The following is a 24,283-nucleotide window of genomic DNA, read 5'->3' on the forward strand; positions in this document are numbered from 1 at the left end:
CGTGGTCGTGGGCCCTGACATGTATATATCAGTGCGTCTGTGGAAGGGTATATTTAATATGAGCATCTACAAGATGTATTTTTTTTAAGTTGCTGTGAACACCAGCAGGGTCCCTGTGAGAGCGCATCACAGACATGGATGTAGGTGGCCCCAGAGCAGGCCTCAACTTCAGCGAGGGGAAAGGCTTACGTCACTCAGATTGGCCGCGTTTGTTTTCGCTCGGACAAACTCCGGCAGGCCCAGGGTCATTGTGTACTGGTGTCTTGCATCCTCTCCTGCTGCTTTATAGAGGCGCTGGGCAGGGGGAAAAAAAAGCAAGAAGGTAAGTGCTGTGCATTTCAGCAGGGCTAGGAGGAGTCCCTCCTTTGCAATCGGGAAATACGTTTGTCAAAGGCCATTGGCCGTGTCATGGATACACCTTCAGCCTGGGGAAGATGTTTGCCTCCATGAAGACAGTCTTCGTGCATCAAATTGGGCGCTAGGAAAGGAATATGTAAGAAACTGCAAGTTGCTTGTGATGGGGTTCAGGACATGTTACCCCAAAATATGGTACCTAGGCAGAGTGACTATTTTAAGCTGAAGGAATCAGGAAGCAGCAGGTGCTGGAAGAAACTTCGCCCCTGCAGCAGGTCACACCCCTCCTGCGGGAGGTGCCCTCCCTCTGCCGGAGGAAGGAGGAACCTGATCTCTGACCTTGAGGGACCCGAGAGGAATTCAAATGAACAAACCTGGCTAAGCTTCCCCCAGCTCATCCCCTTCCATCCCACCACATTTTCCCTCAACTTTACACTTTTCATCAAACCTAAAATAAAAAGCACCCAGGTTTATTCCTTCTGGTCTCCATTTCCTTATACTAAATAGATGTGCAGGCTTCTCTCTTGTTAGCCTGTCTTTTGTTACAGAGCCCCAGCCGAGAACCTAAGACAGGGAAAGGAAAAGATATTTCTGTCCTCCTTTACACTTTGCCCAATAATAGGCTGAGGAAAGAAAAACACATTTCGGAATACTGTTGTGGTTCTTCCCGTGGTAGACTTTTTCACTGAAGACACAGGGTAAAGACAAGATTAAGGCCTGGGGAATTTAGGAGAAGCTGGGCTTGGTGGAAGGGAGGTTCCCAAGCCCGGTCTGCAGCCTTTACCGGTATCTCGGGAGCCTCCGGTGAGTGAACTCACACCGGTGCTGCCGGGCACGGCCTCAGCCCCTCGGAAAACATCCATTCTCATGATTAGAAACGGTTCTCTGGTTGCTGAGCTCTCCAAGGCCAGGGACTACTGCAGGGGGCGCCCTTGCCCCACAGCACCCAGATGGCAAAGCAGGCAAGGAGGGTTCGGTGGGAATTTTAAAATGGACAACGTTGCCACACTGCCTTTTGGGCTTCCTTATCCCGAGCTTGGGGTGAGAGTGGGAACTAATCTATAAATAGCCAGATCTCAACTGACTTTTTTTTTTTTTAGGTAGGAAAAACAGTATTTTATATTTACACTTATGATTGAATCTGTTCGGTTCAAAAGACGAGTTAGATTTTTTCCCCCTACTTTTTTTTTCCAACTGACTTCTAAAAGTGAGGATCAGAAGAAGAATCTTAAAAACTCACGATGATGATGCAACACTTCATTTTCTGCCAAGCTCACTTGCTATGTCAAACTTGTGAGAGAGCCCCTAAGAAGAGGGAGAGCTGCCAGGGTGATTTTTTGTAGTGAGAGTCCTTCTCCGGGCCTCCCCCCCCACCCCCCTGCCCTGTGCTAGAAGGATTCAAGTGAGAGGAAGGGGAGGCAGAGAGTCAAGAAGCCTGGCAAACATCACACTGCATCACAGTCCATGGACAGACGCAGATCCTCCCATGACCACCATCAGGATGACCCTGTAAAAATGGGTAGCCAGTCTTTGCCAAGCTAGGACAAACACATGGCAGCCCAGTACTTCTCCAACTTGAATGGGTATCTTGCTCCATGACCATGCCGATTCAGTGGGTCCGGGGTGGGGCCTGAGGTTGGGCATTTCTCACAGGCTCCCGGGAGATGCTGACATTGCTGGTCTGTAACTGCATTTGGGGGGTGAGCTTGCAGACGAAACCAGATTTCCAACTGGGCCTTTCTTCTTCCTTCTGGAAACCAGTTAGGCTCCGCCTAACGACGTTCTTTTCTTTCCCAACTTCCATGCAAACACCCGTGCTTCCCGCCACCCCCAACCGCACAAATATTCACACATACTTTTTCCAACATCAAGCAGTTTTTTCAAAAGCCCATCCCAAAGCCATCCGGAGATTTTACCTCATTTGTAATCTGGCTGCTGAGTTTTGCATGAGTGAGGCTGGGAGTGTCTGTCACGTCCGTGAACTTGAATGACTGGGGATGCTGACGGTATTTACTCTGAAGTCACATGCAAGAGGGAATAAGAAGACTCAGTAAGATGCAAAACTAGAGGAAAAACCCGGTCTTTAAGTACTAGTTATAAAACCCCATTTTGCAAAGGCTGCTAGTCTGTCACCCGGAATCTAGTCTGTCACCTCCTCTTGTGACCTCGGAACTCAACAGGGTGAAGAAGCAGAAAGGATAGAAGAGATGAAATCAGATGCTTATCAACAGGAAAGAGAGGGTTAGTCCTTTGCCACGAATGTGAACCTGACTACTGAAATTTGTGTTTTGCTCCCAAGTTTCCGTTCCTCTCCGGAGACCTGGGCTCCTCACCCCGGGGGTGTACCAGAAATGACCGTGCAGTGTGAAATAATCCACATGCCGGCACGCCCCCCTTCCCCCCAGGAGATGGGATTCAGTAAGTCATCAGTGGGCCCAGGCCTCCGTAGTTTTTTTTTAAGTTCCAAAGGGAATTCTGATGCACCACAAGGTTTAGAAACCACTCGCTAAAGAAATATTATTGGAAAAGTAAAGCACAAAGTTAAATCTCAACTCCCACAATGAGGACAGTTCTGCTGGCTCAGAGCTTCTAATCAATGCCCAGGCTCATCTGAGGCACCCGGGCTGGACGCTGACCACCTCTCACTTCCAGAGTCTTCCATTACGCCCTCCTGCCCTTCCACCTGCTGTGAATGGAAGTCCTGGAGCCCTCTCAGGGGCGGGCAAGATTCCTCAGGAGTTCAAAGAGCTTAGAATTCCAGGCTTCTGTACTTCTACCAAGAAATCATCACTAAGCTGATAGCAACCATCTCACATACAGCCACCAGAGAAGCACAGTGCTTAGACTGGTGCTGGTCCTCACAAAACCTAAATGAGATAGGTCTGAATATTCCCATTTGACTGATGAAGATGTTGAGGCTGAGAGAGGGCAGGTGACTGGCACACAGCAAATGAGTACTGGCCTGGAATTTCAGTCTCCATCTCTGTCTCCAGAGCCCACTCTCTTTTCATTGTATCACAAGCCAGTCTTCAAAGGGACCCTAGGAAAGTGCATCTTGCGAGCCAGTGGATAATTCTTATACGTTAATAGAGGAACTGATTCAGTGTCTGCAAAGTTGTTTTAAACAGCATGCGGTCTGAACGGAGAGGCGAGTAAGAAGAGAGACTGGCAAAAGGCTGCGCGGGAAGTTGCCCCTGCTAACAGTGTGACATCCAACTGGCTTTAGCAGTAAGACACAAGCTGATTGTTCTGGAGTAACCTCTACTGTGGAATACTCTCGACACTCCCGCCCCATCCTGCGTCCCTGGTTACCTCACTGATGAGTTCAGACGCTCTCTTTCTCCCTTCAATCTCTAACGTGCCTGGAACGACACAGGCCACACCTCGCATGAAGTTCAGGTCCGACCGGTACAAATTCTACAAGGAACGACACAAGGAATCAGAAAAACTAAGCTCGGGGCACAAGGAAGCAGGGCGAAGCCAGAGGACCCCCGACAGACAGCATCACGATTAGAACTCATGGCAAAGCCAGTCCCTCCAGATACGTCATACTCAGCAAATGCACGCACGCTTCTTAGTAAATGCTCGTTAGGGAAACAAAAATGTAGGTCAGAAGAAAATAATTCCGCCGTCACTTGTCTCTGAAGCTGTTAGTGGGATGCTCGGCGGATTTTTATTTTAACGTGGGCTATCAAAAAATAAACGCCGGAGCGGATTGTGGTTAGAAAGGCAGTTGTCTTGGGGCAAATGTGGAAACGGTTTAATAGGTCTTCAAAACAAAACCCAGCAGCAGAGGGTGACATTAATTAATCATAGGTTAAGAAAGAACTAATAAATGAATCCAGAATAACCTGGCAAAGGCCTGAGTCTGTGCTGGTGGGGGTGAGTGCATGTACCTGAGAGATCTGGGCTGACAGTTTAAAGGGGACCCCCAAATTCACTCCCCTTCAGCCACAGAGGCACCCCTCCCCCAGGCATGCCGCCTTCCAGTTGCTATGGTGATGAGAGACAGGGGAAGTGAGGTCTCTGCTCAAGTGACAAACGGGCCCCTGAGCTGATCGTGGCAGCTCCCTCGTTCCTCCAGCTGCTCCCGGGTTCCTGACAGTTTATGTCACTCCGTAAATGCTGTACACAGGTGAAAACTTCCAACAGACGACAGAAAGCCAGATCTGAGCACCGTGCAGCTCTCAGGCTCTGCCAAACCCGAAAGCGGGTTGGTGGGGTTGTTTTATTTTCTAACACAGGCCCATTACTTGTGAATCTCATGGCGCGGAAATCTGGCAAGCTGGTAGATAACGTGAGTACCAAAAAGGATGCTGCTGCCTCCTGGGAACAGACATTTTGCATCTCCTTGGGAGTGAGGAAATCTTCCCGTGCCTCCCACCGCTTCTGGGCCTGCCTCCTTCAGAAAACAGGTAGCTTGAGCTAGAAATGCACACGGGAGGACATAAAGGCCTCCAAGACTCCTTGGAAGCACCCAGGAAGGATTTCTGGGGCCCTAATTGCCTTGCCCTCCTGCCAGCACTCTCCTCTGCCTGAAGTGGGTCAGTTCCAAAGGGGCTCAGTGCACCTCTCCCAGCACATCTTAGCCCTCTGCAGAAGACCGGTGGTCCCAGAACACCTTAGCCCTCTGGAGAAAACCAGTGGCACAGAAACAGAGGAAGCAAAGAGGAACCTCCAGCCCCACGTGGGGCCAGAGGCAACACCATTAGCAAATCTTGACATCCTCGACAGACACCACCTAGGTCCAAGTCTCAGCACCCACTTTCTCATTTATAGTTCTGTGATCCTGCACAAGCTGTTTAAGTTCTTTGAGCCTCATTATAGCTGCTCTGTAAAATGGGGATAAAGACGATCGATACAGGGTTATTCTGAGGATTAAATGAGGTCATGCCTGAAATCTCAATGCTTAGAAATTCAGCAGAAATATTCAATAAACAGTTGTTGCTATTAGTATTCGACCTGTGCAACTGTTCTTATTAAGAGCGAGGCACAGTTTTAAAACCCAGTTTAAAACAACTAAGGCAGTGTTTTAAAAGAAAACCCAGGTGTAGGAGTCCTCACTTCTGGAGCCCCCACTGAGCTCACAGGAGCTTGTGGGCCACTGCCTTGTGATCAAATTCAAGAGGAAAAGAGCCCCGAGAGAGAGGCCAGGTCCCCTTACCTCACTCTGCAACTTGTGGGCTTTCTTGGCACAGCGAAGCCTCAGGTCTTCCGCCAAGGAAGTGTACTGGGGGAGCGGATGTCTGTAGTCCTGGTCGCTGGCCAGGGTCTGAGCCTTCCTGGCATGCACCAGGGTTACCATGTCCAACGGCAGATGGAACTGCGCCTTTGAGTGTTCAAAGCCTTTCTTGTAATTCACCTAGATGGGCAGACAGATCAACAGCAGCTATTTCAAAGCCGCCATCCATTTGCATCAGGACCATCAGGAGAGCAACTGGGATGTGACTGTCCCAGGTTAAGCCCGGGAGGCTTTCCTGGCAGGGCCAGCATTCCTTTCTTGAAAGGACTGGCTTAATAAGAAGGATTGGTCTCCAGGCCCTGCCACTCACCACCCCCGACTCTTGGAGGTCATTGATCTAGATGATCAAGGTCCAGGGTTCCCCTACTCTGGAAAATACAGAAGTTCAAGGGACACATATAATGTCAGTGGTTCCCTTGCTCAAGTCTTTAGATCTCCCCATTTTCCAGGGGCAAGAAGATGCAGGGCTAACCTGCCTCCTGCTCCCCAGAGTTTCTCCCCATCACTCTCTCAAGTTCAGATCTGAGACACCAAGGAGTCTCCTCTCAGGCTGCTGATGGAGAGCCTCTTCAAACATCAGATGACGTCCTAGTAAATCTGGGGGCCAGGAGCAGTGGGCGGATGCTTGAAAAGCCAGTTCTCAGGGATGGGTATTCCCAAGAGCCTAACATGCACCCTGAGGGAGGAGGGGAGAGGCCCATTTGCAGACCTCAAGCTCCACAACAGTCCTGGGACGAGCTGCGGGAAGGTCCCTGAAGCGCACTCGGGGCTTTCTTGTGAGTCAGATGCAAAATCACCACCCCTTCCTCCTCCATCCTTCCCACTGCTTTCTGAACTCCAGCCACTCCTCCCTGACCTCCCACTCCCACCTCCGCTCATCCTCCCCTCACTCCTAGCATAAATCCAAGGACGATTCATGTCCAGTCTCACACTACTTGGTCAGCATCCCAGCACAGAAAGCGGAAAGAAATGTTAAAAACAAGGAAACTGAGGCAGAGAACAAAATGGCAGAGAACACATGAAACTGTGGAGAGGGCATGAGACGTAGAGCTGGCTCCATGTCCTAGCTCTGCCCCTTTCTAGCTGACCTTGGGCAAGAAAGACCCTCAGACTCTAGACTTCCTTATCAGCAAACCAGGATGAATAACAAGTGAAGTTCCTAGAGACAATTTGATGATTAAATGGGACATTGCACGTAAAACTGTTTAGTCCTCTGCTACCCACTGGGCACAGATCTCATCACTGCCATTAGTCAACTCACATATACGCAAGGAGGTACCGTATACACACATGTGCCAGCATCCAGAGAGTCAAAATCAAGGCATGTAAACTCAGAGGCCTCCAGGAGCCAGGCAGGTAGCACAAATGAGCGGAGGAAGTGGGGGAGGAGGGGTTGGCTGCGTGACCAGGACAGCAGGGATGCCTTCTAAGTGGTGCTCTCAGTAATCAACTTCAACCGCAGCCTTGAGGAACCCAAGCCTGGCTTCCGCCCAGAATCTAAAACTTTTGTGTAAAGATTTCCATTTTTAAAGGTTTGCAATGAATTTGCTCTGCAGACCCAACGAAACACCCCTGCCATCCAAATCAGCCCAGCGGCCCCCATTTGTGGCCATGGGTCAAAGCCACAGAATGCCCAGCCCAGAAGGGAGCTTAAGGGGTCAACTAGTCCAACCTCTCACTCGACAGAGGAAGCAGCTGACGCCCAGAAGGCCCAAGGGACCTGACCAGGCCACCTCGCTAGTCAGGACAGAGCCAATACCCGCAGCCAGAAGGACACACGGCATCTGTCGGCTGTGTGTCACTAGGTGGGGGCCCCCCAGCTCCGCTGTGTTCTCTCCCACTTACTTGGCTCTGCAGAGAGCTCGCGTGCACTGAATGGGCAAGGCTGATATCATCTTCCAAGCTCCGGGAGCCGAGCATCTGCCCTTTCATTTTCTCAAATGCCTCTTTGTATTTGTACTAAAGGGAAAGAGAGCGGGAGAGAGTAACAGCTCGAGGACAAGGGACACGGAATGGAAGAGGTGGGTATTGGGCGAAAATGTTTTGTTCTTTTGACAGCAACTGGGTGAGTTAAAAGAAAAGGCGCGGGAGTCGTCAAAAGGCCTATTCTTTCATATGCAAGCCTCCCAATGACTAAAGGGCTGCGATATGAAATGGCAGGACACGTTAGCGCCTGGGCGGCCCACGCTGGAAGAAGGTGGGTGCATTGTTAACAGTCTCTTCACATGGACTCGCTTTAGGAAAACGCTTGGTGGCGGGTGCATTTCATTTGCCCGGGGTCCATATTTACAGTCCAGCATCAGCTTTGTACCCCAGCTAGGGGATTTTTTGTTGTTGTTGTAAGGTATGTTCTTTCTCACTGGTCGTTATCTGATTGCCCTGACACAGTCAGTTGGGAGAGGAGAGGATATTATCCACAGGCAAAAGAAGGCAGAGGTTAGGGGCAAAGGGAATAAAAATTGGCGAGTATTAAACACTGTCCCAGTAACGGAGGTGGCCGCTCACATCACTTATGATTTCACCGGAAGCCTTTGCTGCCTGGAATGGAATGGCATCCAATCTCAGTTTGTATCCACCGTCTCGAAGTTTGCTCCAGGATTCCTTATACCGCGTCTGTTGGGAAGATGTGTGCAAATAAAGACCTTCGTGTGACCTGGTGGTTTCCTAAACTCCCATCACCAAAATGAGAATCCAGTTTGTTGTGGAGTTTTTTTCCCCTAGTTGGAGTTAGAGATCACTGTGGCTTAGCAAAAACCAACAAAGAGTTGAATGCTGCCTTACGCCCACAGACGGAGGGGAGAGCCGGGGGGTGGGGGCGGGGTTTAAAAGGCAAGAGCTTTGGAGTCAGAACCAGATTGCCCTGAGCAGCAAGTTGATTGGAAGAAGGAGGCACGATGCTGTAGGGTCAGCTCTTTATGTAGAACAAAGAAAACTCAACTGTCTCTGCTGAAGAGCGAGGAAGGAAGTGCTGATAGAGATTATGGAAGGAACGAATTAAGTCTCCCTGGTCCCTCTTCAGCACAGCCACTGGAGGTCCTCACCTGTATTCTGACGATGCTCCCATAATCCAGCCCTGCAGTACAGATGCCCTTTGTCCCAAGGAAGTTTTCCTAGTCTCATCCTTTTTAATGAGCTTGACCCTTCAGCAGGACCAACTACGTGACTGGCAGGGCCCAGTGCAAAGGAAAATGGGGGACCCTTGTTCAGATTTCAAGATGGTGACAGCAGAGCGTTAAACCCAGTGTGGGAGCACAGGATGCATCGGAGCACGGGACGCAGACCAACTGCACAGGTCCTGTGATCTCCCGAAATTAAAACCAGTGCCCCCTCCATCCGCCTCACCTCGCTGATATTCATGGCATTCAGCTTGGCCAGCAGGACTTCAGGGAGGTCGGCTGTCTGCGTGTAATGATGCTTTATGTTTTCTCCTTGTTCCTTGTATAACCTCTGCGGATGGAGAGAGGTTCCCATTAAACCCAGAAGCCTCCCCCGTGCAGCCATCAGCCAAGCTACACCTCAGGAGACAAGGGTGATGCAGCTGCCACCTCCCAGAAGAGACAGGATCTCGGGCATCCTGCCTCCACCAGACTACACAGCTAGCGAGATGACACGCGTTTCATTCCCTCCCGAGTTCTACTTCCGAGCTCAGAACATGACGGGCTGAAACTCCCCTCTCACTTAACGCTCCACCTGTAGCGTACTGCTGAGATGGGTGTCAAGTGAAAAAAATGAGTTCTGGTTAACATCTGGTAATTTTGCTTTTAACTATACGCTAGGAGAGGGCATCACAATTCAGCAAGCACAAGGGAAGATGGCTTTTCCACAGGTGGGAATTTCCCAGGATCTACTTCCATCCTCACCTGCTTCCCCTTGCATCTCAATGATTCTTGTGCTAATAAACGTCTCCTGGGTGAGTCTGGGGTGCTATTCACCCAGAACTCTGATCTGGGCTCATGATAATTCTAGTAGTGAGCAATAACACATGGAATTGGCATCCGCCACCAAAGAAAGTTTCTAAACCGGGCTTTTACATCCCGAATCTTATTAGATGTGTCCAAATTTCTATGTATCACAGCAGTGCCCCCTAGAGCTGGTTAGGATAAGGAAAAAGCAGGTATTGTTTTTTTTCTATACAAAAGTTCTTGTTTGACCATCTACGTTTCTCAGAATTCAATTTGCTTCTGATGGGCTGATTGTCAAGAAATTATAAATTCCTAAACTTATAAGTTTATAAATCATCCCATACTATATTCTGACAGGCACTCAGACCATCTCAGAATGTCAGCTGAATAAAGCACAACAGGAATAATCTGTTCAGTTGGGAAACAAGGGAGACAATTTTGAAATCCTTCCCCATCAAGGTTTGTCAGTTTCCCTCATGGCAAGTTGATCTGAAGATATTTAAAAGGCATGTCTTCCCTCACGATGACCTGGGGGCCTCTCTCAGTAAAATCAGCCAAACAGGGCTAATCCACGTCCTAACGTGAATTTTTATAGGATCTCACCATTCCATCTCGTCTCCGCGGGACCCTGCAAAGGCCAGATCTTGGTTTCACTTTAAAAATGGAATATGGGAAATAGCTTAAAAGCTAGTCTAACGTACATAAATCAGATGCAAACCATTTTCAAAGTCTTTGGGGGAATTCAGAAAGCATGAATTCTTTGCCGTGGGTCCCAAGAAACCCTAAGCATTCCAATTGCTAAGTATTCCAATTACCAAGAACTTTGCCCCAAAGTCCCATTTCTGAAAACAATGCTTCAGAACAAAAGGAGAGGGGGAAAGGCCTCACCACAGACAAACCCTGGAGGCATGCAAATGGGAAGGAACGAGAGCGTGGGGCAGAGCGGTGGTGGAGCCCCACTTGGCATCCTAAGAGTGGCGGTGACACCCCGTTTGCATCCTAATGAGGAAGTACCCCTGCTAAGGTGCGCCTCGGCGAAGGATAAGAAGCTCCTTCATCCTTAGAACAACAGAAGGAGCAAGCCAAGAACCCCTCGGCTTCAATCGCAGAGTTGAAAGAGGAGCCCACTCTTAGAGTCATAATGTATATACATTATCGCTTACATCCACTGCTTGGGTATAACTAATTCTGGCCTGGACCATCTCCGGAGTGTCTTTAATACTGGTAAACTTCAAAGCATCTGGATGCTGACGGTACTTCTTCTGTTGAGCAGAAAAAGATCAAAGCTGTGAATTTTGTGCTGCTCTTTCATGCCATTTGAAAGAGAAAATCATAGGTTGCTTGAGATTAGAGTGAATTTGTGAACATAATTATTATTCGGCTTCCTCCATCTTTATATCCTAGGTGCCTTCGGGTTAATATTTGTTTCAATTTAAGAATAACCTCGTGTCAATTAACATTAAAGTATTTCTACCTGGTGCAAAGAAAACATCTCAAAATTAGGTTATACCAGTAAAATAGGAGACACACTTAGGAAAGGACTCTTTTTATAGCCTTCAAATACAGTCTCCAGTTGTTTACATATCTTAGTTTGGGTCTCCCAAGCAAGAAAGAACATTCATCGTTACATTTATCAGTTGAAGCTTTCTGTTTTCCTTCCACAAAACGACATGGCAGAGATTATCATAGTCAAAACCTCTGCATTTAACAGTGACTGTACACTAGCTGATCACGCTAGAAACCGGTTCAGGTTAACATATGCAATAATGTCTCAAAATGTTACAGTAACAGGAACAAGGGTGCTGTTCCTGAAAGGAGTCATCATGCAATTTGAAAGAGACTGAAACAAATAAACAAACTACAAGAAATGTAAGTGCTGGCAAAATCCTAGGTACTCAGTTTTGAAGTATTCTAAAAATTATGCTTAAATTAATTCCTGCTTTTTTTTTTTTATAAAAGTACATTTCCAGGAGACTAAAACAGTTGCTATCTTAATAGAATTAAGAAGGGTATCTTTTCTCCCTTCAAACAAATGTTTTATATACACTTCCTTATTTATCGAGTTGGACTTTTGTATTACTAGGTTGTCTTAAGAAGGCACAGCTCAATATCCAGCCAAATTTGGCCCATCCATTGTTTTTGTAAATAAAGTTTTATTGGAAAACAGTCATGCTCATTCATTTACCTATTGTCTACGGCTGCATCATGCTACCATGGGAGAGGTGAATAGTTACTAACAGAAGCAGTGTGGCCCACAAAACCAAAACTATTTACCATCAGGTCCTTTACACAAAAGGTTTGCTGACTCCTGATTTAAATGGCAGGTGTGTGTGTATTTGTGGCTCTTTCAACAGCGCCTGGCATTCCGCCTGAAAACTAAGAGGTTAATCCAATTCGGCACTAAACTGGAAACGTGGCAAGCTGGAAGGCGATGGTTGGCAAGAAGTTGCTGAAAGATGTCGCGCCTTCCTGAAGTTTGAGGGCTGGTATAGAGTGCAGAAGACAAGCAAATTCGTTGAATAAGTTTGCAAAGTAAGGTGGAAAAGTAAGACCACTGTGGGACAAATGGTTCTCAAAAGATCCCTTGGCTGTCAGGCTTAGCTGCGTGAAGGAATCATCTCAAAGTCTAAATTATGTGCGTGATGGTCTTTATTTTATGAGTGGGCCCAATATTGAGAGCTGGCCCAATATTGAGAGCTTCCAACTTAAATATTTTCTCTGTGAGTTTCTCATGTTCATCCCCTAAGAGGGCTTTTCCTTAATGAGACTGAACTGCTGAGGGCAGTATAGTCTTCGTGTAACTCCCAGGGTCTTCTGAGCCTTGAGTGTCGACTCACATTCCTAAAAATTAGGCCAGTCAGAGCAAGGCCACTTTTGAAATAAGCTCTGTGATGTGTCAGGTGACTAGAATGCTCTCCCGTGGGAAAACATCGATGCTGTGTGTCAAAATATTAGGTGTGTTTACACCACGGCAGTCTTTCTGTTTTAACTATACATTCAGTTAAGAAAAATCTCCTCTTGGGACACAGGGTCCCAGGCTGCTCACTGACAAAGCTGAGGTCTTCTGGGACTACGGCCAGTACAGTCTGCTCCCCACCCAGAAGAGTCCAGAAAAAGCAGGCTAATCTGGAGGCAACTAAACAAATGGTCACGTGCCTTCTGAGCAAGTCCCTGCCCAGACAGAAGTGACAGAGTGCATTTGGGTCGTTTGGGGTGTGCAGCCTCTTTGTGATCATGAGGCAGTGACAGCTCCCTGATGTGTCCTGTCTGATGCCGCTCCACCCTGCGGCATTGTCTGGAGACGTATTTGGTTGCCACAACTGGAAAGGGGTGCCATTAGCATATAGTGCACAGATGTCAGGGATGCTGCCAAACATCCTACAAAGCCAAGGACACCCCCACATCAAAGAATTACCAAAATGTCAACAGGGCCAAGGTTGAGAAACTCTGACCTAGTCTTTAAAAGATCTGCTCAAGGATACTGCCCTAAAATGTGAGGAAAGGGCTCGTTTCATAAGCTGTCATGTCTGAGAGTCCAGCTGGGGTGGCCACAAGTAGACAGGACTGAGATTTAAACAGAAGTGAGACCCTCCAACGAAAAGGAACCATGTCACATGTTCAACACCACGTGACTATCCAAACACTGTTTACACTGCCATGGAAAGAAAGAAGGAGAAAATGTGCGTTAAGTCACAAAAGGGCTTTCTGGGTGTAATAAATGCATCTTTTCATCATCTCTCCCATGTTGCTTCATTAAAAAGGTAAGCTGGTGGGTAGCAATTGAGCTCCGTTTGATTGTCATTATTATTCATAATATCATTTGTCACCCACTTTGTTTTTGCCAGGGCTCTCCCGGCCCCTACTGGGGTGTGTTTGGTATGTGGTTTCTCTCTAATTACCAGCCCTAGTCTGGATTTTGAGGCCTTTTATGTAGCTTTGCCTTTTTCTCTGCCTTTTGAGTGGAAATTATTTTAATTTTATACAGAAGTGCCGCACGCCTAATGCAGCCAGGCCTGCTGCACACTGTCAGGGAATCTCACCTCGCTAATGAGTTCTCCTGCCTTCTTCGCCTGCTCCACATTTAATGACCCGGTGGCGACCCAGCCCGTGCCTTTCATCCACTTCACATCTGCCCTGTATTGGTTCTGACAAAGGAGAAAGCAAGGAAAAAAAAAAAAAAAAAGCAGGCTATTGTTGGTGTGCAGACATTTAGAGGGCTATTAACGGCTCCCCAATGTCGCCTTGGTGCCAGCTGAGTCAAATTAGACGCCACTTTTGTCTTATCCATTTCTGCACAGTCACAGGTAGGGCTCCAAAATGTAAATTAATTTCCCCCTTAATTGGAGCCGACCCGCTGATGGTGGCTTTGGCCCCACCCGACACTACTGGGGGCAGAGCGGGAGGGGCCAAGTCAGCCCCCGTCCCTCATTACAGACCCGCGTCTTCCTCGGAAAGAAACGCGCCCTCATTGTCTGCTTTCCCCGTTTTCTTGTTTAAAATGACACGCGGGGAGAAGAAAATGAGAGCTCACAACGGAACCCAGGCAGGGAGCTATCTGAGAGAATTTCACAAGACAGCCCAGGCTTCCCATCGTGCCGATTCCTTCCTACGAACCTCGTTGCGGGGCGGGTGGGGGTGTCTCATTTCTTTCTTGCCACTGAAGAAGTAGTTTTAATGGAAGGCCATTTAAATGGACACTTCTCTAAAACTAGCACATCATCTCTCCATCCTGAAAGAGCTCTATTTGGAAGGGTGTGTCTGCACTGCCCTCCTCCTACCCCCTACCCCCGTCCTGTGCATGGCAGTCTGGCTCCTGCTGACCTGACTTCTGAGTTCCCCAACTTTCTCGTGCGAGAGTCAACAGAACCAGGTGGAGAATATAAGGAAAAAGGGGAGAGGGTTGTCGGCGATTAGCAAGCTGCCCTTTCTGAAAATGGGACTACTAGCGTGGGAGTGAGTACCACTGATGCCGTCCCAAAGCAAGCCACAGTTGAGAATGTCACAAATACATTCTCCCCCAACCCCCAGCAATAAAAAGGAACATGGCAAACATACGTAGATCAGAATTCCAAGAAGGAAAAAGTAGCTGTAAGATTTTCTGTTTGATAATCTCATTTTAGATTCTAGAATGGGCATAGTTTGAATAAAAGTTAAAGCACTAGGAAGCTAAAACCTTTTCATTTAGGGATCCAGAAACAGGTACGTCTCAGTATAAGCTACAGTCTTGAAGAGTCTGGGAAAACCTTGCACCAATATTAATGCACACACACACACACACACACACATGCACACAGAGCTTACATCACTCTGTAAACCGTAAGCCTTCTTGGCCCATTCCACCTTCATGTCTGTGGGCAAAGCTGTAAAGCGGTGGGACGCCGTCTTATAGCCTATGTCCGTGGCTAAGTGCTGCGCCTTGCGGGCGTGCACCAGGTGGATCATGTCCAGGGGGACGTGGCACTGGGATTTGGTGTCCTCGAATCCCTTCTTGTACTCCAGTTCACTCTGCAGCTTGGACATTTGCAGTGAGTGGCTCATCTGCGAATCCCCCTGGGCACCCTTGGCCCCAATGAGCTTCCCTCTGGACCTCTCATAATCCTCCTTGTACTTCACCTAAATGGGAGGAAGAGAGCAGCGGTACATCAGAATCTCCTAAAGGAATTAAGTATCAAGCCATGCATGAAAGTTAAAAAGAAGCCATACAACAGATCCTATTAGAATCAGGGTCATAAAAAGTTTGCCTTCCTGAAACAACTGATATATTTCTTTTCATCAAATGGTGAAACTAAATATTACTTCTCATTATTTCCCTTTTCACTTTGGCTGCCAGAGAGCTCAGAGCTAAACTGAAAGCTCAGCTTTAGAATAGTCTTCTCCCAATTTCCTGGTGAAATTTCATCTTGCCTCTGTATGATTTGAGATTACGCTTTCTGGGTTTATCTTTAAGTAGCCTGTCACTTTCATGAAAGCCACTTTAAAACCTTTTTTTTTTTTTGTTATAGGGAGAACATTATAAATAAAAAGTTGTCAGGAAATGAAAAAAAAACCAGAATATCTAAAATGCAACTGCTGTTTCAGAAAAAAACTCAAATTAAATATTTGGGCGTTATGGAGAGCAAAAGGCAGCACATTGACCTGAAAAAGAAACACCAGGCCAAGAGTAATGAGGATCAGAAGAAAGAATAAATATGGAAGTGCTTTGAAAACTGTAACAGGATACTCATGTGTGGCATCATGTCAACATCATCATCACTGTGGCCATCAGAAGACTTGGACTCTACTCTCATCTCTGCCAACAACAGTAACAACGGTATCGATAACTGTCACAAGTTAGTGATCACTTACAATGAGCCAGGGATGGTGTAAATCTGTGCCACTCAAAGTGCACCTGCAGACAAGTGTTGATTTGTAAAATGTTACCAGTTGATGCGATAAGGGGCTTGTGTCATAAGGTAAATCAACCCCGTTGCCAAGCCACTGTTCAGTTCAGCTGATACCTATACACATTTATGGATGTATTTTTGCATGTACATGTACTATATACACAACAGATATAGAACATAAATATATACATGTGTATATATTTGGGATTTTTTTTGAAGCAAGGCTTTCTTGATGAAGGAAGCAGAGTTTGACTCACATTCTGGCCTAGGCTCCCTATCTCACAGCAGACTCATAACAGACAGCAGCGAACCATAGATACTTAACGCACATCAATTCATTTCATTTCCTCATAACCATTTTGCAGTCACCAATTTACCCATGAGTTACCTGAGATTTTGAAAGGTTAAGCAACCTGCCCAAAGCCACAAGCGAGTAGGTGATGGAGCTGGGATTTTATCCCGTTTATTCAATGCGAGAGCCTGTACTCAACTGTCAGCAGGCCCCCACATTCTCAGGAAGTCACAGAACATCTCTGGGCATCAGTTTACCTGTAAAATGAGTCATCTGGATTGCTACTCTGGCTACTACCACGAATAATAACAGTTACCACTTACCAATAACCAGTGTGTGGCAAGCAGTGTGTTAGACACTTACATGATTATCTCACTGCAAGGTGGTCGTATTTATCTCCATTTCACAGATTAGAACCCTGAGGCTCAGAGAGATTAAGAACCTGCCCAGATGTAAAACGTCAGGATTGTGACGCTGAGTACAAGTTGGGGACTGACTCACCTCACTGGCCAGGTCCCTCTTGGCTTTGGCAGCTAGGAAGGCCAGGGAGTCAAGACGCAGCTCAAACCCTTTTGCCTTCTGGTTTTCCCAGCTGCTCTTATACAGTTTCTAAGGGGATTTAGGAGAAAAAGAAATCATCTTCATGTGAGAGGGCTTCCCCAGACTCTGTACCAACCTCTCCAGGAGGCAAACGTCAATTACATCCTTCCCCAGGAACCCCGAGAGCCAGAGACACCTATAACCTAGATATAACCAGGCCTTCTTATTTTTGTCTTAAGGCCTCTTGAAAGACAGAGCTTCAGCCAAAAGAAGCAGAAATTGAGCTCCAGAAGCCTTGGAAAATACTAGGGTTCTTCATGGAAGTCTTAATGACAAGCCACAGGTGGACTAACACTGCACGACACACAGCAACATTTCTGAAGTCTGTTCTCCATGTCGGTCCGCACGTCCCACCAGCCCGGCAGCTACTCCAGCTGCACCCTTTTCTCTTCCTGAGCCCAGCCTCTAGTCCACATGGGTCTCCTCCTTGCTCCTCCCCTTTCTTGTCCTGCCCGCATCTTCAGATTTTAAGTTCTTTCTTCTGGAAGACCCCCGTCCGTTTCTGTGTGTGAATCACCTTAGCTTTGGTTGCTCCTTATAATTCTCCCCTTGACCCATTACTCAGATCAAGACCCCAAAGACCTGGGAGCTGCATGCAAGAACCCAGAAAGGCCCCTCCTTGGAAGACAGAGAAGCAAAGTTGGGACTCCGCATGCTTTTGTGTCTCAGGAATAGCTGCCCTGTGCATACACCTCCAAGTGCTTTCTGTATATCAGCTCATGGAAGCCTCAAGGTAACTCGTTATGGAGGAGACCAGGAGTGCCCTCATTTACCAGTGGGACTGAGAGCAAAGAACCTGGTTAAGGCTGCATGCCTAGTAAGTATTAGAAGCAAGGGGCAAACCCAGGCAGTTTGGAGCTAATGTCTGAGCTCTTACTCACTCTCCTCCATCACTGCTCTTATGCTGTTTCAGCTCCAGCTGAGGAATAACCACTGCCTCCTACCCCATCAGTCGGTGGTTCAAATCTCCCACCAGCTCATTTCTACAAAGGGCTGCCCTTCCCTCCCTACTTAAACACCGGACAGAGACAAGGTGCTCCTCAAGGAGCTATTTACAAAGATCAGATGTACGCAGCCTCGGCTGACACAGACACAGCCATGTGGCTAGTGGGTTTTGCGGACCAGGCGCCTACGCGCAGAGAAGCAGAGCCCAGGGCCGCCCGCTGCCCCTCGCTGTACCTCACTGAGATTGGCGGCGTTGGCTCGGGCCTGTAAGAAGAGGGGCTCGTCTTTGCTGATGCTGTACTGATGGACGGACTGCTCGTTCCCTGCCTTGTAGGCCACCTGTTGGGAGAGAGCACTGGGTCAGGGGCAGGTGGCAAGGGAGGAGGTGGGTGGCTGCTCGGCATTTCTGTGTCTTATGTGGAAAGTCCATTACAAGACGGACCAGACCAGACGCTGGCTGGCAGTGTACAGGAAACGAGGCTCGGGGCAGAAGACGTGACGGGAGAAGGAGCAGCAGCCGTGAGAAGCTGAGAGAAGACTGTGGCCAGGGGACCAACCTGAGAAGCCCTCTAAGGTTTCTGGTTTTACACCTTTCCCCTGAGGAGGCATCAACTTCCCCAAGCTGTTCCCAGCTACACTATCCATGGCCACAAAAAATAACCCACTGGAGGGCTCAGATGAGCGCAGACTCCCTAAGTGGGAAAAGTAAGCATCCTCTGCCTCTTGCAGCCCATAATCAACCCTAACACATCCACCGCTACTGACACCTGGAGAGGAACAGTGACCAAAAGACAACTTGAGGGACCATCTCCTTCCCAGAAAACGTATCCTCCCTGCTTTCTCTCTCCCCGCCTCACCCACTCCCCACACTGAGTTTCCAGACAATGGCTTTCTGCTGACTCTGAGTGATACTGATGGCATCCTTTCTGACAGGTGTACCTGGACCTTTAGAAAGAAACACTAGGAAGGTCCTGGCCAGGTGGCAGCAGCTGCACCTGCCTGGCTGTTGACCACCAACGTGTAAATAATGCACACATTGTCATTATGGTGGCATTTCATTATCCTGCCTCTCATATTTGACCTTAAGTGGCCATGAAAGGCACACATCCCACAAGCAAGTGTTACCCTCCTCCAAGATAATTCTCGACTAGCTCCAGGATAACGGAGTCTTTGATGAGAGAGAGAAAAAAGAGGGAACGAGGCTGAAAAGGAATAACGCCAGCTGACAGCTATCCTTAACAACCAGAGGAGAAGTGTGGTGGGTGAGGCAGGGAGGCCTGGCGTCCAGTCTCCAGAGACAGCCTGGAAGCCTGTGGGAAGCTGGGTGCAGCCTAATGAAAGGGCAGGCGCGTTGGTCCCTGGATCGTGCCTGGGCAGCACCTGCTGCTGTCCCCGGAGGCCCCCAGGCCTGGGACACAACAGCTCAGGGAGAAAGGGCAGCGCGGACTCACCCCGCTCTGCAGCTCCTGGCTCTTCTTGGCGTGCTCCATCTGCGAGCTGTCGGCCACACTGGTGAACTTCAGCTCGTCCACCCTCTGCCTGTAGTTTTTCTGTTTTCAAAGCAAAGGGACCCGGTAGCATTAGGACTGGGCCTGCCCCCACCGCCACACAAGCATATTAAGAAGGCAAAGGAAGTGATATCTTCCTGGCCCTCAAGGAGCTTAAAAGTTAGTAGGCACAGGAAGTGAGGTAGAAACAGACATTCGTAATGCAAAGCATCGGCTGGTTGGGTCCCCTTACCACACCCCTACCCAAGAAGTTAGGTAGTGGGGACTCCCAAGGGCATTCTCTTCTCTCTGCCTTCCATTCACACACTCTAACCTTAAGTGTGTCTGTGTCTGACAGAAGGAAGAATACAGTGGGAAGGGAAGAATAAATTACAAGGGGGGTGGAGGGTATTTTTCAGTGGTAGAGCACGTGCTTGACATGCATGAGGTGCTGGGTTCAATCCCCAGTGCCTCCGTTAAGGGGGAAAATAATTAAAGGTAGAAAATGTTTTAATTAAAAAAAAGAATAAATTACAGAACATCCTTTGGGGATCCAATGCTGCCTAATGGCCAAGGGCTGGGGCATTGGACCAAAATACTGGGTACAGATCCCAGCTCCGCTGCTTACTGAATATGACTTAGTCTCTCCTTCCTCATATGCAAAATAGGAATATTCATAGAATAATAATAGTGTCTACTCACATAGGAAGATTAAATGTGAGTAATACATGAACAATAGGTACGTAACACCCTCAATGTCATCAATAAATGACAGCAGTGATGACGTTACTACTATCCGTCCACAAATGGCAGCCATTACTATCACCGTTATCACCATATGCAAGAGAAATGCCAACTCAGCCTTCCTGGCGCCGAAACAAGAATCCCCTGTGAAGATCCCAGTGTTCCTGAAATAGTCATGCTTCCAAATGGAACGCCCTTTGAAAGCCCTCCCCTGCCCGCTGCCACAGCCAGCTCCACGAGGCGGAAAGAAGTGCAGGCTGGGAGCCGCAGGAGCTTTGGAGAGCATCCTAGCCAACTTTCTCATTTTTATAAGAAAGAGGATCGGCAGGATTGAGTGACCTGACCGAAGTCACAGGCCTGATGAGAATGCTGACCTCCAAATACCAGATTCTCTGATTCAGAAGGAATCACACACTCCTCACCCAACAAACATGTCTCCTACGTGCTAACTGACTGTACGTTACGATCATTCTGAAGGATGCTTCGGCTGCCACTACTTTAAGTAAATTGGTCAGCTTCTTACAAATACCTCCCCGGGAATCTCAAGGATGTGGGAAGTTAGTTCAGGATATGCTACAGGGGCAAAATGAAGTTCTCCTCTGTGTCTTGCTCAAAATAAGCCTGGGGGTTAGGGAGGGGGAATCAGAGGAAAATATTCCTCTCAGTGGTGACTCGTGCTGAGAAGGACTAGAAGCCGGGGGCCTGGGCTCAGGTTACCTCGCTGACCAGCTGTCCGGACTTCTTGGCCTGTTCCAAATTGAGACTGCCCTCTGTCAGCCACCCGACTCCTTTCATCCAGGCCAGGTCAGCCTTGTACTGCAGCTGGAAGAGAAAACCCAAGCTCTAATCATGGGCGCGGACTGAGCAAAGTTAACAGGAGAGTCAGGAAAGTCCTCGTTCCTGCATCTGTCTCCCTAGAAGCGCTGCCCCCTACTCTTTTGCAGTCAGGAAGAACTCTGCTTGGGGGTGAAGCCACGGGCCCACCTTGCCACCAGAAGAACCTGTTCTCCTTGAGCCCTGAACCACAGCAACCTCACTAAAAAGAGGGCTTTTCAGACTTTTTGACTAAGGATCTTACCCGCCAACCTGTTACCTTTCCCAGATTTACTTACCATCTTCAACACTTCCTTCCTCTTTGCTTTATCCCATTACTAACACATCTTGGCTTTGGAAATAGCTCCGAGTCCCAGTCCTCCATCCTCTAGTCTCCACTGTCTTGACTCATCTCTACCCTCCCCATCCATCCTCCCTGGGCCTGCCACAGCTCCAGTGGTTCTTCCTAGTCCTCTAAGTTACATAATAGACTCATGTACACATTAAAAGTCACTCTGGAAGTGTCACTGTACCCAGCTGCAACAGATGCACGGGGAGAACTGGCAATGAGCGAGGGCTCACCTCACTCTGGAGCCCGTAGGCTTTCTTGGCCCAGAGAGTCTTCATATCTTCGGGCAGCGCAGTGTACTCATGCAGTTGTTTCCTGTAGTCCAGGTCGCTGGCCAGAGCTTGGGCCTTCTTAGCGTGCCTGATGTTGACCATGTCCATGGGCAGGTGAAATTGGGTCTTACTCTTCTCAAAGTCTTTCTTGTATTCAACCTTGAATTCACCAAAACAAGATCCATTACTTGAAGCCTGACTTGGCAGGAATGATGTGAAAACCCAGGAAGGAAGCCCAGGTTTCCAGGAGGAATTGGCACTCCGGGCAATGCTACCTGTCTGTCCGAAGGGTGTGACCCAAGTCCTGGCTCTGTAAGGTGGTGACACCTGCAAACTGAGGCTTCACACTACTTTGTCTCTGCAGGAATACCTCCTAAATCTTTTTAACTGGCTGCTCCAGAAAGAGAAGACTCTATCCATGGTTTCTGTAGAAGCTTTAAGAGGCAAAATAACCAAGCTGGGGCTCCAGGGCCAGACAAGCTTGAGTTCAAACTTGATCTCCCCTTGCCAGCTGGATGACCTCTGGAAAGTCACATCAACTCTCTAAGGGCTCATTTTCCTTGGAGGGCTATTGTGATGAGTAAATTAAACAGTAGCTGAAACCCCTTTAGTGCAGGGATGATATATAGCTAACACTTGATAAATGTTAGCGATGAGGCTGGCAGTGAGGTTGGATGGTGGTCATGATGGTGTGGTAATGATGTTTCTGGTGATGATGGTGATAATGGTCCTGGTGATGGTGACAGTGGTGATGACGGTGGTGGTGATGGTGATGATGGTGATGATGGCATGATGGTGAGGAAAGGTAGTCCAGTAGAAGCAGTATGGTACCAGTAAGTAAGAGTTCCAGGATCTAATTCTCTACTCCTCCTCCACTACCATTGACTACTCTATGACTTTGGTCAAGATAATCTTTTTGGCCCCGGTGGCTCCAACTGCAAATAGGAAATACCAATTTGTCCTCTGTCTAAACTGAAGCCAAATTCTCAGTGTCCCTGTCTGCTTCATGACTATGCACGTCACATCCCAAATGGCAACCAGGAGGCCAACTCTCTTATTCTATTCAAGCCATGGCTCCTCAATGACTCATCAGGTAACTGTATCTAACCACATCACCAAAGCAGCATAAACTGGCCTCACAGCTTGGGGCAGGCAATCACAAAGCAGAAACCCAATGCTCATGTTTCCTTTTTGCCTGTTCAGCACTGACAGACAAGACTGGATTAGAAACCAAGTCCGTCCCTTCTAGCAGAACTCTCCTTTCCCGAAGGCTTTTTGGTAAGTGACATTTACCGAGGTTAACCTTCAGCCATTACAGTGTTTTACAAGCAGCATCATTTGGAGTGGTTGGAGCCTGGATGCCCCAGTTGTTGGCTAAATATTTTGAATACCAAGTGTGTTTGGATCACAGGATTCATCCAGGACATCACCACAATGAACAAGATGCTTCCTGGCGAACTCTCCCAGTAGAATTAAGCTCCAGTAGGGAGGAACAAGTTTTGCATTGTTTGCTCTTACAACCCGTGTCTCGCACAGCATCCTGCATATAGTAGTTGCTTATTAAACATCTGTAGAATGAATAGATGTAGCTGAACACCTTGTACCCTGAACAGTAGATGATGGTCACCCTTAGGGACCACACACTTCTCATCTACTTTAAAAAATTAGTGTCCCTTGGCAAAATAAAGAAAGAGAAAACCCTTTTCAAGTAAACCAGGAAAGAAATTATCAGTGGAAGTCAATTAAAAAGAAAAAACCAGTCTCAGGTGAATCAGGTCGGGAAAATCTTTCACAGCAACACAGCTCTAAGTGAAGGGCTGGGGAGTGGAGCTTACCTCACTGCTCATCTTGGCAACCTGCAGGGAGTGCAGAAGCCTTGAGTCTGTAGTTCCCAGGACTCTGCCTTTTGCTTTTTCATATTCTTCTCTGTATTTAATCTTGAGAGAAAGCAGAAAGTTAACTGAGCGAGACAGAAACTTTGCCACCTAAGGGGCTTTGGTTTTAACAAGTGCAAGGGTAGCAATTCTGAAAAAACACCTCCCATCTTTCGCAAACCCAGTAGAAGATGAAAGCATGGTGGTGTTTACAATGTTAACAGTCATTATTTTTTCCAACAGGACCACTGGCATTTTAGTAGAACCGTTTCTTATGCACTTCGGAGTTAATGAGAGAAAACCTACATTGCTAGCAAGCTCTCCGGAGGCTTTGGCGGCCAGCAGAGACATGGCATCCAGCTTCATCTCAAACCCTTTCCCCTTTGTCTTCTCCCAGACTTCTTTGTATTTAACCTGACAAACAAAAACACAGTTGAAGGGAAGTCGCTATCCATAGTCCTGCCAAAAGTTGAACAGAAACTTTTTTTAATAACAAAGTCGGTGTCTCCATCTGTTCACAGACCAGAATTGTGGCTGTTATTATCGAAGTGATAACAGCAATTATTAACCCAGTTAATCGGTTCTCTCACTGTAGGGCCATGCGGGGCAGCAAAGTGGCACAGGACAAAGAGAAGACCCATGTGTTCATTCTAGCGCCACTGTTTCTTGATCATGTGACCTTGGACAGATCGCTTTACCTCTTTGAGCCTCAGTTTATCATTCAGGAAAATAATAATATATTACCTGCCTCAGGGTGGCTGTGAGAGTAAATTGTATCTATGAAAACAGATATTCTAAGCTTATAAGGTGCAACACAGATGTAAGTAACGCTATTGCCACGGTCATAATGCCTGACTCTGTCTGCCTGATACCAAAGACCACGCCACCAACTGTGTCTCTACAATAAATACCTCCAGGGGATTAGGATCATTGAATAATTCCATACGTAAAGTGCCTATCCCAGTGTCCAGCACAGAAGAAGCATACCAAAAAAGTTAGTTCCTTTTTAAATTTTCCTACCCTACA

At 47.7% G+C, this 24,283-nt stretch overlaps 1 protein-coding gene across 4 annotated transcripts in view; it reads right to left on the reverse strand.

Annotated features, from left to right (window-relative positions):
• Positions 1-24,283, reverse strand: part of NRAP (nebulin related anchoring protein) — a 74,543-nt gene that overhangs the window by 13,635 nt on the left and 36,625 nt on the right. For all 4 annotated transcript variants that reach the window (XM_064488447.1, XM_064488448.1, XM_031461777.2 and 1 more), the window contains 17 exons: positions 23,564-23,671; positions 23,219-23,320; positions 21,345-21,542; positions 20,667-20,771; positions 19,170-19,268; positions 17,953-18,057; positions 16,675-16,782; positions 14,800-15,111; positions 13,539-13,643; positions 10,662-10,760; positions 8,939-9,043; positions 8,102-8,209; positions 7,442-7,555; positions 5,519-5,716; positions 3,667-3,771; positions 2,271-2,369; positions 190-294 (listed from right to left, as the gene is read on the reverse strand). In XM_064488447.1, the coding sequence (XP_064344517.1) occupies positions 190-294; positions 2,271-2,369; positions 3,667-3,771; positions 5,519-5,716; positions 7,442-7,555; positions 8,102-8,209; positions 8,939-9,043; positions 10,662-10,760; positions 13,539-13,643; positions 14,800-15,111; positions 16,675-16,782; positions 17,953-18,057; positions 19,170-19,268; positions 20,667-20,771; positions 21,345-21,542; positions 23,219-23,320; positions 23,564-23,671 (2,175 nt within the window). The remainder of the gene's footprint in view (positions 1-189; positions 295-2,270; positions 2,370-3,666; positions 3,772-5,518; positions 5,717-7,441; positions 7,556-8,101; positions 8,210-8,938; positions 9,044-10,661; positions 10,761-13,538; positions 13,644-14,799; positions 15,112-16,674; positions 16,783-17,952; positions 18,058-19,169; positions 19,269-20,666; positions 20,772-21,344; positions 21,543-23,218; positions 23,321-23,563; positions 23,672-24,283) is intronic.

Source organism: Camelus dromedarius, chromosome 8 (assembly GCF_036321535.1).
Source record: "Camelus dromedarius isolate mCamDro1 chromosome 8, mCamDro1.pat, whole genome shotgun sequence".
Taxonomy (NCBI): Eukaryota; Metazoa; Chordata; class Mammalia; order Artiodactyla; family Camelidae; genus Camelus; species Camelus dromedarius.